Consider the following 15,441-nt stretch of genomic DNA (forward strand, 5'->3'; position numbering starts at 1 on the left):
CCTGCGGGGTGCGGGAGGCTCCGCCCCATCCAATTGCGAGTGGTGGATCCCTGGGACTACGTTCATACACTTGGCACCAAATACAGCCTTGGATATGGGAAAATTTCCATTTGAAAAGGAAAAACAAAATGGAAAGAATGTATTAAAAAGCTTGTTTCCAGGCCAGGACATCTAATGTTAGCTAATATGTTCAAAAATATGAGCTGTTAGTACAACCAAAAATAAAAAAAATACCAGGCCTCTATGACCCATTGAGTAGCAAGTTCATGTAAGTTTTAGAAACGAATTCCAAGCATGTGTCCTCGTAACCTTGACTCAATTGCATCAGCTTCCTGCATGAAGTGTAAGACCCAGTTTACTTCCTTTTGGCCCATTTAAACAACATGCCCCTCCAGGGCAAGGTCTCACCCCCGAATCTTCAAACACAAATATTTCCAAGGTCAAAGCACTATGAGAATGACTTACCTGAGACAGTTTTGTCGTGGTGGCGGGCAGAAGTGGGCGACTGAACTTCTTCTGAGACCCAATGGCTGCTGGGAAGGGCGGTGCAGAAAACACAGCCGCGACGCAGTTGATCTTGCTTATCCACCCCTGCATCTCCTCCGGACTCCTGCGGAAAACAGACGTGCTGACATCGGGGCGTTTCTGCATCTGAGGCCACCACACCTTGCCCATCCCCACTGCTGACTTCAAATGGCACTAAAAGTCAGGCTGTGATGATCCCTTAGGGTCACAGAGGGAAGGAAAAAAGTGAAATCACTTGATAATAAATATTAAACTCTGCCTTCTGTTTGATACTAGGCTCCAGAAAAAATTAATTAAAAAATTAACTCATCTCCTCCAATCCCATATTTGATTTTCACATCCAACTGAGGGATAAATTGACAGAGGGAATGAAAAAGGGTACACCCACTTTGGAAGGCAGTTTTGCGTTTATTAAAAAGATGTCCACAAATTACCATACAACCCAGCAATGTGACTCATAGGTACACACCCAAGAGAAATAAAAACATAGGCACAAAAAGATTTGTGTGTGAATGCTCACAGCAGCACTCTTTATGAGTTGCAGGAAAAACAAAACCATCCAAATGTCCATCAACTCGTGAATGAGTGAACCAAATGCAGCACAGCAACGCACTGGACTGCCCACCAGTGACACAGGAAGGAAGTGCGCAACGCTACGGGCCCCCTGCGCTTCCTGCTCACGAAGGGAGCCAGACACAGAAGACCCCGTGCTCTACGACTTCACGGGTACGAAATGCCCAGAAAAGGCAATGCTGGGGGGACAGAAGGGAAGTCGGCGTCTGGGGCTGGGGTGGAAAATGGGGAGTGAATGCAGAATGGACACCAGGGGACCTCTTCGGGGTGATGGAAGTGCTCCCAAACTGACTGTGGTGATGGTCGCACAATTCTGCAAACTTGTTAAAAATCACTTAATTGTAGCCCTGGCTGGTGTAGCTCAGTGGATTGAGCGCGGGCCTGCGAACCAGACAATCGCGGTTCGATTCCCAGTCAGGGCAGGCCAGTTCCTTGCAGGCCAGTTCCCAGCAGGGGACACACAAAAGGCAACGATACATTGATGTTTCTTTCCCTCTCTCCTTCCCTCACCTCTAAAGATAAATAAATAAAATCTTTAAAAAAAATCACTAAATTGGCCCTGGCTGGTGTAGCTCGGTGGATTGAGCGTGGGTCTGCAAACCAAAAGATTGCGGTTCAATTCCCAGTCAGGGCACATGCCTGGGTTGCAGGCCAGTTCCCAGCAGGGGATGCACATGAGGCAACCATACATGGATATTTCTTTCCCTCTCTCCTTTCCTTCCCCTCTAAAGATAAATAAAATCTTTAAAAGAATCACTTAATTGAACACTTAAAACAGGTGAGATTAAATGGTATATAAAGTATGTGTGTATGTACACATACATACATACATACATACAATGTTAAAAAATTTACCTGAGAGGATGCAGAAACCATCTGATGTCATCATCACACTTTAACTTACACGTCACATACTCACAGAGTCTAGCACTGACAGCAGTTAATAAACATTAGCGAATTCCTGAGTGGCAGAAAGAGCTGTGAACCAGAATAATCATCCACCATACATATAATCAAGAAACAGAAGATGGACAAAATGTCAGCCGATCTAAAATCTCAGAGAGAAACCACACTAACCTGAGACCACGCGAGTATCAGGTCCCCGGTGCACTGTGCCTCTCTCATCTGATTTTGCCGGCTCTGTTCTTTCAATTGACTGGTTTCGGCATCAGTTCTATCTGAGCTAATTAGATCTCCTTAGTTATTACATACAGAATTTTAGATTGAAAATAAAATAATGTCGGGGAATAGAATAATCTGAAGGACTGTATTACTAATAGCTGTAATAATACATCTGGCTCTGGTTCACTTTGTGGCGGTAAAACCGTCTCATTCCCACACAACAAAAATCCTGTGTAGCTCAGACTTCCTTACAACTTCCTCCGCTCTGGATGGCCACAATTTTATACCTTTGCAAGCTCAGCATCCACAGCTCACTGTGGATGTGAGTACCTATTCTTGTTCTTATTTTTTTTCCAAATCTTACATTGTTTTGGTCAACAAGCATGGAGATACTTGTGTTCACTATTTTGATGGTCAGTTTTAACCCCAGTGCCAAATGTGGTCTGTTGGTGGTACTGGACTGAGAGTGATTCTAAAGTCAAGTCCAGGATGTGAGAAGTATGTTGTGAACAGGTAACACTGTCCACCACAAACACGGATGCTATGCATGGTCCTATGAAAAATTCCTAGAGGATCAGTTCTGCAAACCTAGTTTCTCACTTCACAAGTCCAGAATTCTCCATGTGGAATGTTGTACCTCTAATCCAACAATAAGGTCGTGGACTCCTTATTAAATGTGCAATCCATCCATTTCCCTTCCCACAATATGACTTTATCTTTTCCTCCTAGTTTAATCACAATTTAGGACTCAGAAGGAGAGAAGAGAGAGAATGAATAGAAATCTACACTTAAAACTAAATAGTTTCAATGTGCCAGGCACTATTGTGAGGTACTTTCTATACTTGATCTTATTCAATTCTTACAAAACCCCTATGAGACTCACACGATTATCTACCCTTGTGACAAGCTGAGGTTCCAAGAGGTTAAATTACATGCTAGAACAAAGAGCTAGGAAATGGGGATTTGAACCCAGGTTTCTTTCATTCACTGTGTGTAAAGCCCTTGTATTTTATTCATGAGGATATGAAGTTCTAGAGATGGTACATGGCTGAGGAAAAGTCACAGGGCTCCTCTGCAGAAAGAGGAACTTGGACCCGGGGTTTCTGTTTTTCATTCTAGTTTTCTCGGGCAGCTGGCTGTGTCTCTAACATAACCAATGGCCTTGACTTCAACTCACAACATTTCCTCTGCAGACCCTGATTCTCTCTCTCCGAACACGATGCTGCTCTGCAGCCTAAGAAACAAGAAGAGACCAAACCCGCAGAACATACTGGGCTTGAAACAGCAAGACCCTCCAGTCGGCGGTTTTCAGTTTGAGCACGTTCGGCTTCTTCTCGTAGTCCGTGGCCTTGGATGCCAGCGCGTGGTGCACGCTCACCGCGTTCTTCAGGTCCTCCTCAGACAGCGACTTCTCGGGCTTGTACTCATCCTGCGGGTGGACACAAAAGAAACGAGCACAGGACGGTGTGTAGGTTTCACCTCTTGATAAAACACAAAAATATAAGAAAGTTTTCGAGCGTTCATGATGGCATGTGGAAAACGTGAAATGAAGGGCCAGTGAAGACAACCCTTTCCTGCCTCACAAATGTCATGGGACTTCCTGCTGCTTGAAAAGAATGCTTGCAATGAGAAAGCACACTTTACTGAAGGGGCACTTTGGGAAAAGTTGATCTGTCATAATGAAGGCGAATAGCTAAAGCAGGCCAAAGAGGAGATACCTGTCGCCGAGGTTCTGCGGTGGTTTGAAATGAAGCTAGGTACACAGGGTGCTGTGGTTTCAGGGATAAACAGACAAGTGCAGAAGCTTCCGGACACCCATTAACAGAATTACACGAACGGCGAAAACCAGGCCACTGTCTTCTTTGCTCTAAAGACACTACATTGCCCTGCTATTTTCTTTCTAGGCTAACATTAACAAAAGAAAAAATGAACAGTAAAATGAAATGATTTCTCTAGCTGTTCTCTGAGAGGAAAATCAGTTTAATAATCAAGATGAAGCTTAGCTGTATTATCATAAATTTGAAAAATGGGCAAAATTACACAAAAAGGAAGGCATCACAAATAGATGCAATCTTATCTTTGGGCAGGATCTACATACACAATTCATAGCATTTATAAAGGTTATTTCATATGGCGCCCTCTAAACATACCTTAAAAAAATCCCAACCGGTAGAATAATAAAGATTTGAAACAAATTTATTTCTATTATTATTATTACTACTACTACTATTATTATTTCAGCCAATAGTTTTACTGGGTGATGGTGGTGGTGATTATTATTCTGCCTAGCAGTTTTCCCGGGTCTATTAGAATAAAAAAAGGCCTCTGAACCCATGTAACTATAGTAAACATTACGAACTGTTTTAAGAGCTATTTTCTAGTGTTCAAAGTCCTCTCTTCCCCCTGCACATATTTTATCAGGTATGATGCTAAACTTGGACTTCTGTGAAGGGGACACACACATGCATGTACACACAGAGACACATACCACACACATGCACAGACTTCATTTTCTAATTAGTAGTAAAAGGCTAAGGGAAGACATTGTCTATTACCACCGAACAGTTGTATAAATTTTCAAAAACAACTGCAGCGAGACTCTCCCATACCCCCCCCCCGCCCCAGAGGAAGCAGTAATTCTAGTGCCGTCCTGCCGCCACTTCGCAGTGAGTCTGGAACGAGCAGCAGCCGTCCGTCCCTGAGGAGCGCCGCCATGACAGCACGGGGACACCGAGGTGGGGACGCGCTGAAACACACAGTACGCGCCAACTGCAACATGGAAACTGCCTACGTTTATTATTTTAAATGATGAAATTTCTATTTCAAGATGGCAACAAGTCTATTTTATAAGTCTACAGATAAAGAACTGCTGTTGACAATAACAGTTTTTTAGAGACAAGTGATGAATAAATGAGGATAAAAAGAAATCTTAAAAAATAAAATGTAACCTATTTCCACGTATCTGTTCATCTGTGATGACCTTTAATGCATACAACTATAATCTACTTATGTTTCGGGCTTTTGTCTTTTCCAAATGAGATTTTTATTAGTGATTCAGCATTCCACAGATTGGCAAACCTCCTTCCAGGGAGTAGTTTTAGAGCACGGGTACCTGCTGGAGGCAGAACAACTACGAAGCCCCTCTGGCCTCGTGATTAAGCTGTAACAGAACCCTGCTGAGCTGGTCCCCTCTCAACCACTTGATTCCAGACAGGAATCTGAGGGGAAATGACTTGGGCCGAAATTGTCTGCACAGAACTGGCAGGCCAATTCCATTTCCATTCGTGCAGATCGCTGACACACCCGACAAGCGAGTGTGCACACAGACCAGCCCAGAAATTGAGTGCACCATTTTTGATGTTCTGGGTCCATAATTTGGGCTTTTATCTTAATTCCTTCTCATTAGTTTCTTTTGTGGTTTGAACTTAAGATGATTACTTAGTTCTTTTGCTTTACATATTTCTTCTTTAAGAACATTTAAGGCTATAATTTTTTTTCTGAGTACAGGTTACATGTAGTTTGAAAATGAAGAGTACGTTTTTATTATTCTCTGGATAGGTTGTAGTTTCATTTTTTGATCTTTTCTTTGATCTTAGTTATGCTAAAGAATGTGTTTCTCAACTCTAAAGTACCTGAAGTTTTAGTTATTTATCATTATGTATTTCTAATTGTATTGGCTTGTGACCAGAGAATGTGGTCTGTAAAATCTATTTTATTACCTTGAAATTTGTTAAGGTTAATTTGTGAAGGCTTTCCAGCTACATTTTTGATTTTTGTTCATGTTCCACAAACATACAAAGGACGTTTATTCTTTGAGGGTTAGTTACATATTCAAGTTTATTTATTTGATTCCTGTTACATTAACTTTTTTTCTACTGCTTCAACCTCTTGAGACAAGTACTGGTGTATATGATCTCTTTCTTTTGCTATATCATATTTCATATGTAGTAGTTTTAGAAATCCCTTGCATTTCTAATAGTTTTATTTGACATTTTAGTTGCTATGTTGTTTGTATATTTAGGTTTATGACTATCATCTCCCTTATAACTATGTGCTAGTTATTATTTTAAAAGTTCTTACTCGTTTGGTGCTCAGTTACACAAGATGGAAACTGCGAAGGCTCCTTCCCATCAAGCCTGTCCATGGCTTGTCTGCATCAGCAAGTTAAAGCTTTTAAAATGATTTCAATTCTCTCCCGCCCCATTCCATTAATCCAAAATTTTGCCAAAATACTTCAGAATGCTTTATTATGAAATCTTATTAAAATCATCTTGTATTATGACTCTCCTACGGGAAGAAACCTTATTTTGCACTTCCATTACACACCAGGTTTAACTGGGTCTGCATTTCACTGCTCCCTACTCTCTACCTTTTCCCCATCCCGAGGTCTTTTTGGCTGCACTTCTCTCCGCTCGCTGGTCTACAGGTGCTATTCCACTGTCTCCTACCTTCCAGTTTTACAAAAGTCTGAAGCTGTCTGGGTTCTTATTGCCTTTTCTTCTATTTTCTGTTAAGAATCTCATAGGGATTTCTTTTTATCCCTAGAACACAGGGATTTTTGCTAGGATATGCCTTAATGTTCTCATGTCCAGTCTGGAACTAAAAAATTCCCACCCTAACTCCCTCTTATATAATCATTTCTTGGGCGGATAATTGCTGCTAGACATAAGCTGGTCATACAGCCAGGTGCCCACACAGATTTGTGGTCTCCAGCTATGGCTGTGCAGTGCTAACCCACCACTCTTTGGCCTGTCCAGTGACCTTTCTATTCCATTCGACTGAATGCCCACCATTCTTTTCAACACCCCAAACTCCCCACAACTGTGGTTAAGAACATCGGTGCCTGGAATTAGAACCATCTAGCTTCACAAGACTAGTTCTGATATGGTACTTAAGGTTTCCGTGACCTTAGACCAGTTAACTAAACTTCTTAAGCCTTGCCTTCCTTGATTAAGTCATGATGATGCTTTCCTCACAGAGTTGCAAGGTGAAATTAAATGAGATACTGTTTTTCTAAACTCAGTGTTTCATAGCATATAGTAAGCACCCAAATGCCAGGTGGTATAATGTTTAGTAATGATTTCTTAGTAGCATATAGCTTGACCTAGTATTTTATAAGGTTAATCTTGTATAAATATCAAACTTTCTGCTCACATAACCTATAAACACCTGTATTTTGTGACCACCTTTATCTTTTCTCCTCCTAAAACAGTAAAATCCTGATCAAGGCTAATCCTGTGCTCTCAAATCTACCCCCATCAACCTTTCCTAGGATTTCATTTCACTGGTTATTATATTTCTTCTACATTTTAAACTGTTCTCTGTCTAATGACTTTCCCCCTATAGCCTATAGCCTATAGATATGCTCAAGGTCTCACCTATCTCCGTAACCTAACGGTCCCCCCGAGCACTGCTTTCTGCTCCAGCTGCCACTGCTCTGTGCCTTTCTACGTGCCGAGTCAGTGTTGCACGCCAGCTGTCTCTGTCCATTAGTTGCCAGTTTACTCTTTAACCCACTGAGACTTGGAGTCCATGTCTGCACTTCACTGAATCTGCTCTGGCTAAGGTCAGCAGGGGCCCCTAATGACAAAACTCAACAGATTCCTTTCAGTTCTCATCTCAGAGCACCTGAGACAGTCAACAATATTCTCGAAATTCTTTTTAGCCTGTTGTTACAATAATGTCCAGGTTTCTCTTCTACCTCTCCTGACCATGACTTTGCTATCTCCTCTTTAGCCCATCCTTCGGATGTCAGTTCTGCCACTGGCCTTCGTCTCTTCTCATTCTGTAAGTTCCCTTCGGAATGATGACAACTCCTGTCATTAAACTCCCACATAGGTCCTGAGTCTAACACACTGCCACGGGCAAGTAAGAAAAACAAGACGAAGTGAGAGCTGTTAATATTGGATGACGCAGACCTTCATACTTAGAGTATATGCTCTCTGCTGATATTTTCATTAAAAATCAAGCCTAAAGGATGATATTCTCAGACTTCTCTAAAAGTGCAAAGAATTTTAAAATGCAACATTTGTTACAGCCCTGAGTAAAAGCTGACTAACTTGCCAACTTGGAAGAACCGTGCCACTGCTTTGGACTCCAAGGCCATTTCCCAAACTGTAAGATACTGACAGCTCACCTTACATTGGGAGGAAAATACTGCAAAGACAGAAAAGGAAGGCGAGCGCTATTTAACTAGGATGAAACCGAAGTCCAGGAATTTAAAGTTTAACAAGCTTCTGCTTTTCTGGTTGACCATGGTATCATTTTATCATTAAAAAACCCCACAAAATACAGACAGAATATATTTGGAATTCTGAATTCCCACGTGAAAATAAAACTCCAAATCCATAAAAAATGAGCAAAACCGAGGGTAGATTGGAAACATCAGGGTTGATAACTGGATGAAAAGAAATGATTTTATCCCACAGAGTTCATTCCTACATCTTTGCTTCTCACTGCTTGAAGTAGAAGACAGTGTTTCAATGATAAAATTGGGAAGAAAGAAAAAGGGATAAATTATTGTAACTGAACCATTCAAACCTAAGATTCTTGGCTGTGCTAACTAAGTGTGAAACAGAGAGGAAGATGAGTTCAATCATGAAACTTTCTATAAGAAAAGAAAATGTCCCATGATATCTAATTACTATCTACTCTCTCAAACAAATGAAGGGTGAAATGATGCCTACAGCCATGTTACTCCCCTCGACATTCACCTCCAATCTGCATTTTAGCTATTATGATTCATTAGGGCGTTCCACTACTCTACTAAGCACCAAGAATGTGATTTCACAGAGCTATTTATTTTTATTTCATTTACAGCATGAAATAAAAAGCTTTCACCCCTAAGCAGTTTGTTAGTGAAACCTCTTATGAAACTGAATCATAACACACCGACACAATCACCTACATATATGTACGAATAATTGTCATCAGTCTGAAAAATCTGTGCTCTCAGGTGAATATCAAGTCCAATTCAGAAAGTAACCAAATCTCAATGAAATTCATCAACATCATTAAGAACATGCTGTGATTTCAGTTTTCAAAGTCTTATCTAATTCTAGTCTTATTAAACAGGAACATTTGCTATACCTAATGAAAAGAATTTAAAACAAAGTTGAAATGATCTTGATTTCCACTGAGAGAATAGACAAGATAACTGAGAAACATTCTTGCTTAAAGTTATGAGGCTACTTATAAAAATGTCAGTAATGAAGGAAACTGTATCCTAAACTGTTAATTCCTGATTTTAAAAAGGTATTAAAAGTATTTTCATAATTTTGATATTTTAAAACATTTTTAAAAAGAATTTACGGTTAGATATCTTTCTAACAATAATTCAGCTTCATTTTTCTTTTACTTGGGAGCAAAGAAAGTGCGATATTTCTACAAATCTGAAAGCAAAGAGTATATATATAACAAATCAAATGAAGGCATGTTTTTCCCATCACTTAACTCATCATATATATCCATGAAAACCATTTATCTTCTGAATTTTAAAACTGAAGGGAACTTAAAAGATCATTTCATCTAATTTTCTCATGTTAGGTAAGCAATTTTAGAGCCAGAAAAGTATATCCTGTATTACTGTACTAAGGACAATTAAGAGATAACAAGCAAGTTAAAGTCAAAGGATTCAAAATATTTATATAATTTTGCTCAATTACCATGCATTTGGTGCCTTTCCTCCACGTTACAGTGGTGTGGAGCTACGGTAGGACCTTTGTCACCACTGAAACCCTCAGTATCAGCCCCCCTAACTCACAGACGCTGTGCGGCGTGAGGCACTGGGCCTGCTTTCTTGGTAGGCCCTGGACTTCAGTGAGACACGGGAAATTTTCTAGGGTGACTGGCGAGAGAATCAGGAAGTTATGATTTATTTTCTCGGTGACTACCCGGCTGAACCAGTGGAGAGTTAGAGCAGATAACTATCAGCAGCTCTTCGGAAAGATTAGAGGATTCCTTGACTCGATATTTGAAGAAAGTTAAGTCTTACAGTGTTTTAGCAGAAAGCACAGAAAACACGTCTCTGCCCCCTTCCATACTTCTCCTGTATTTCTGAGACAACGATCCGAGTGATTACTGGTGAAAGGCTACTTTATGCCTTCCTCTTGGTTTCAGGATTGTCTCACCTTCCGTCAAAGCCTGCACTTGGCACTGCCCGTCACTGTGTGGATGTGCCTGGCCATCGGCCGCCCTCTCAACACTCAATTCTGAGCCCTGTGAGCCCAACTCAGTGTCTGATTCATGTTGCCCTCCACAACTCGCACACGGCTGGTGTGGGTATGCACCCACTGAAAGGGACGGAAGGGGGGATCCAGAGACGGAGAGGAGGCCCTGCCGAGGACCCGAGCAGCAGACGGAAAAAGGCTTGATCCTGGGACCTACCTCACACCCGAGTAACTTGGAGGAAGCCACGAAGCCCTGCATCATCTTCTTACGTGGGGACAAAAAGTCCTTTAGGAATAACCCAGCTTCTGTTTGCTAAGCATAAGAACTGGAATTGTGTTTTCAAACAGGAGCCTTCAGAGCACAACCTATATGTCTTAAACCCCACAGACAAAGTATATCTCCAGCGATATACTTTGTCTTTTTATAAATTTATAGTTTATCATTATGATTACGTCTAAATATCCTTTATATAATGCTCGGACTCCTCTGTTGCACTGGGTCATCCACCTAATTAATGACTAATGAAACTTGGATATGATCATTCTCCTCCTAAGAGAACGTGACTTCAAAGCCTAGTCAACGTTCTCCTTCATGCATTTTCCATTGTTGTAGAGAATGACAGAGGGTCCATGTGGCCTTTTCAAAGTGAGAAAGGGCACAGAGCCAGGGGCTTCACAAAAGGAGGCCGAAACGCCCTGAGCACACGGGACAGCTTTCCGCGGCCGGGCAGCGTGCCAGCCGCCAGCCGGCTCCTGGCACCGCGCGACCTGGCACGTCGGCCTCAGGCTGGGCATCGCTGTCCGGTCTGGGGGCCTTCAGTCCTTGGGATCTTCCTTCTGCCTGGCCCACCTCACACTCTGGATGTCACCTACACTTTAAATAGTGCAAAAACAAAACCAAACGTCTCTTCCCAATCAGACTAAAAAAAAACTTTATAGGCAGTTGGGAAACAACAAATCTCCCTTCCAAGTCATGCAAGGAATTGAAAGATGATTTGGCCTCAAGGACAGAGAGTTTCCAGAATATTGTGACAGCAACCTAAATTTTAGGTAACTGATGGTTTACTGTCAAAAGACATGGAAAAGGCAAACTGAAATATATTCCAGTTTGAATAGTTGTTTTTCTAGATCCTAGAGATAAAAGGCATCAGAAGATTCTCAAGAACCAGGTCTGGAGAATAATACAATAATCAAATAATTCACTCCCATGCACAAACCAGCCACCTACACCCATTATTCTTAACCATTAGATCAGTCACCTGACAATTTATTTTAAGGTAGCATTAGCTCAGCTTTGTCATTACCAGACCTGTAACAAGAATAGCATCATAAAGCTTACCATAAAATAATTTCAAGAAAAAAGAGACTAGCAGGGTCAGACACAAAGCCTCCAACAGAAATTGGCAGAGAATTTCTGAAGCGATGCAATAGCAGGGACTTGGCCAAGCATTTGGATAGCAGGTGACTCACTCTCAGCTCCCAGACAGAAAGTTAATATCCAATATCAAAAATGATGGATCATCAGCACCAATAGGAATTTAATCATTTTGTTATCAATTCATAGCAATTTCAAAATTTTAAAGGACATATGAACTGTGTTACATTAAAATGATAATATCAGGTGTCTCTGCCACAAACACTTACTGTTGCAATAATAACAGTTATCAGTAGGGTAGAGATTTCTTACACATGAGCCTGGGCTCAGGGGACTGCAGGTACGGGAACCAGGTAAAGAGAGGAGTGCATTCTTACTTGGCTAGCAGACAGACAAAAACCACTCTATGATAAATGCCCTGTTGTGCTCTACCTAGGAGAGCTGTAAAAACCAGAATCAGTTATTCGCCCACCTTTATTCCATTTACCCTATTTTTTGCCAGTCTGCACCAACGCATTTGGTTTAAATCACGCCACTAACATTCACTGCATAAGATTGGTCTCCTCATCTACACGGTGAACCGAAGCTCGTTTAGGGGCTGGCACCATGTTATTTCACACCTAGTTCCCAAGGTGGTCTTTTGTAAATGGTTCTGACATTACTGTTGTGATGCTCTGTGGAGGTACTGTCTGCCTGAAAGTCAAAGGCAAATGAGACTAAGTAATAGGAACCAGGGGGCCAGTAAGAGCAATGAGGTGGTCACGGGGAAGACAATAACCTGCAGAGCAACACGAAGACTTGGATAATGTTAGAAACTATCCAGGGGAAAGGAAGAAAGAGGAGGGCTCACTTCACATTAGAGAGAAATCAATAGCAGGAAAGAAAAGAGGTTCAGAAGAAATGAGACAGGCCCTGGGGACCTGTTATCTGCCAAAGTCACATAAGGGAGGGGCAGCAGAAAAGGGGGATAGAGGGTAGATCCAGGTGGGAGCTACGGGCCAAGCCTGTGGAAAGTACTTGTCTGTAGTCTCCGCCTGTATGTCTTGGACTCGCATTCCACCCTGGCTTCTGTGCTCAGCATCACACTGGCTGCTTTTTCAATACTGCCTTTGTTGCTGAAATCAAGAGGCATTTTCCAATTCCTATCTTAAGCCTTTCACAACATGGCAACACTCTGCCATCTCCTGACACGTGCAGTGTCTCGTCTGTCCTTCTGTTGTCCCCCCTCTCCCTCTGGTTTCTTCCTGGCTCTGGCTGCTCGCTGCTCAGGCTCCTTCACATCCAGTCCTCTTCTGGCACAAACGAAGTGTACATGTTCTACTGGTTCTCTCGTCCGTCTTCTCCTCACTCTACAAACTCTGAGACACACCATCTACTCCCACGGCTGACATCACCAACTATTTTTTAAAATATTTAGTTTTTAGAGAGAGGGGGAGGGAGGGAGGAAGAGAGGGAGAGAAACATGGATGTGAGAGCGTTTGCACCCAGACGGGGGACCGAACCTGAAACCCAGGCACACGCCCCAACTAGGAACTGAACCAGCGACCTTCTGTCTTGTGGGATGACGCTCAGTGAACTGAGCCGTACCAGTCAGGGCTGAAATTACCAACTGTGTTCTGAGGACTGTCCAGATCTGTGTTTCTAGGCTCCCTCCTCAGCTCCAGACCTGAATATTCATAATTGCTTGTTGGACAGAGCCATTTATTATTACTCCACAGACACCGGGCCTTCAACGCTGCAAACTGAGCTCTCCACTGAGGCTGTTCCTCCCTTCCTGCTACCCCTCCCGGAGCCGAGCTAACTGGTCTCTATGCCTCTGGTGGAATTTGCCCCCATCCTATTCTCTACCCTGTAACCAGACTGATCTTTCTAGAACGTAAATCTGATCATGTCGCAGACCACTAAAAACACTCTGATAGCTGCTCCACATCGCTCCAAGACGAAATCTCAGCTTCGGAACAGGCTTTTTAGGCTCCTCATAATCTGCCCAGGACGCCCTTCACCCCCGCTGAACTGGCAGCTCCCTGAACGGGCTGTGGTTTCCCCCACCTCGGCATCTACACAGACTGCTCCCCGAATCCTCCACGTGACTAACTTCTGTTTGTCCTTTCAGGGTAGGTTTAGGTATTTTCTTCATGAATTCTTCCACAATCTTCCCTTCTTTTCCGAGGCTCAGTTACGTGTCCTCCCAAATGCGTTTCTACAGCTCACTGCCCGCTTTGTAGCACATATCAAACTGGCTGAAATGGGTTTTACTTGTTGATCTCTGCAGATGGTGCATAAGCTCCTTCAGGAACTGTATCTTGCTCCCAACCACATCTCCAGTGTAACTGTTCTGGATAACTGGCAGAGCTCTGATCTAACCCATGCGTTCATTACTGACTGGCTTCCTCTTATGGCCTTTATCAGAAGAGTAGTCTGTTAAGAGTTCAGCCGAGAATGGATGCTTTGGGTCACTTTTAAATGTCAACCTGGGAGTCATTAAAGGTTGGAATGGTGGCAGAACTTATGTGTTCTAGCGAGACTTTAAGAACAGGTGCTAGGTCCTATTACCTTTGTAGCCCCACACCTGGCACAGCCCCTCGCCATAGTGCGCTAACTAAAGTCTTTGCCAAACTGAATTCAGTTAGTTTGGGGCTAGAGGAAAAGTGGGTCTTTTTCTCTTTTCCCCAACCCTAATAAGAGAGAATTGGCTAAAGCAGGGAAGAAAAGAGAGAGGTGCCCACTTTTTCTCGCAGCTACATCTGAACCCCAGGAATGTTAACAGCGACATTCTAAGGGTGCGGAGGGAAGGGCGATGTGGGCACATGCCTCCCCCAGCAGGTTCTGTGAGAGGGGCTGCCTAGCACGCACGGGGCGCGATGCTGCCTAAATCTACTGGGTACTTGGCTGGCGGTGGGAGCAGCGTACAACTGACACGCAAAAGAATCGGAAATTCCTTCAGGGAAGAAAAGTGCTTCTTTTGTAAAGTGGACAGTTTATGACACCGCAACACCATCTCTTTCACTTTCATGATACACTAGTTATTTGAAATGTAATTTTTTCAGAATTTTCTACCACTTGTTCTCCCCCATTTATCCTATAATCCAAAGGTAAAAAGCTATGTTGCCATTCTTTGAACATGTCATATTCTCTCGAATCTGTTCCTTCTCTCATCTCCGGCTAACTGCCTTTTATCACCTTGCCTGCCTGCAGCACCTGCCTGGTGCTGACAGGCTAGGACTCCAGCAAGGCCAAGGGTTAGCTCGCAATGGGGCGTGGGCAGCCCTCTGTGGGATACAACCCGCACCAACAGTGCCTCTCGGTTCTCAGCCCCCTGCACGCGCTGGAACTGAGGCACTGCAAGGAAGAGGAAGCCTAAACGCCCACGACTGCTGTGTCTGGGGCGCTGTGTGGCAGCAGGCAGTGCCCTGCTGACTTTGCAAGTGCTCGGCATTCTCAGATGTATCCATCTTCACATCTGTACTGCCTATCTGCCTTCATGCTTTTTAAATTTTACAAGCCAGGAAAAGGCTAATTAAAAACCCTGGCCTGCTATGATGAAGCTTTCACTGGCCGATGAGCTAGTCTCTAGGATTCCTGTGAAGTTTTGGGAATAGACACTGGCTGATGATTATGATCAGATTTCAAGCACTGGGTGCATTTTTTTCAACCTCTCCCTTTTCTTTTCGAGGCATT

At 42.9% G+C, this 15,441-nt stretch overlaps 1 protein-coding gene across 10 annotated transcripts in view; it reads right to left on the reverse strand.

The window, feature by feature from the left end:
- The window catches only part of PSD3 (pleckstrin and Sec7 domain containing 3), a 554,618-nt gene that overhangs the window by 56,282 nt on the left and 482,895 nt on the right, over nt 1–15,441 (reverse strand). For all 10 annotated transcript variants that reach the window (XR_008390587.1, XM_053659812.1, XM_053659810.1 and 7 more), the window contains 2 exons: nt 3,492–3,649; nt 466–610 (listed from right to left, as the gene is read on the reverse strand). Coding sequence is in view for 9 of the 10 variants with exons in the window: in XM_053659812.1 (XP_053515787.1) it covers nt 466–610; nt 3,492–3,649 (303 nt within the window). In the remaining variant the exon portion in view is untranslated. The remainder of the gene's footprint in view (nt 1–465; nt 611–3,491; nt 3,650–15,441) is intronic.

The sequence above is a fragment of the Artibeus jamaicensis genome, unplaced genomic scaffold, assembly GCF_021234435.1.
Source record: "Artibeus jamaicensis isolate MK-2021 breed Jamaican fruit bat unplaced genomic scaffold, CSHL_Jam_final scaffold_833, whole genome shotgun sequence".
Lineage (NCBI taxonomy): Eukaryota > Metazoa > Chordata > Mammalia > Chiroptera > Phyllostomidae > Artibeus > Artibeus jamaicensis.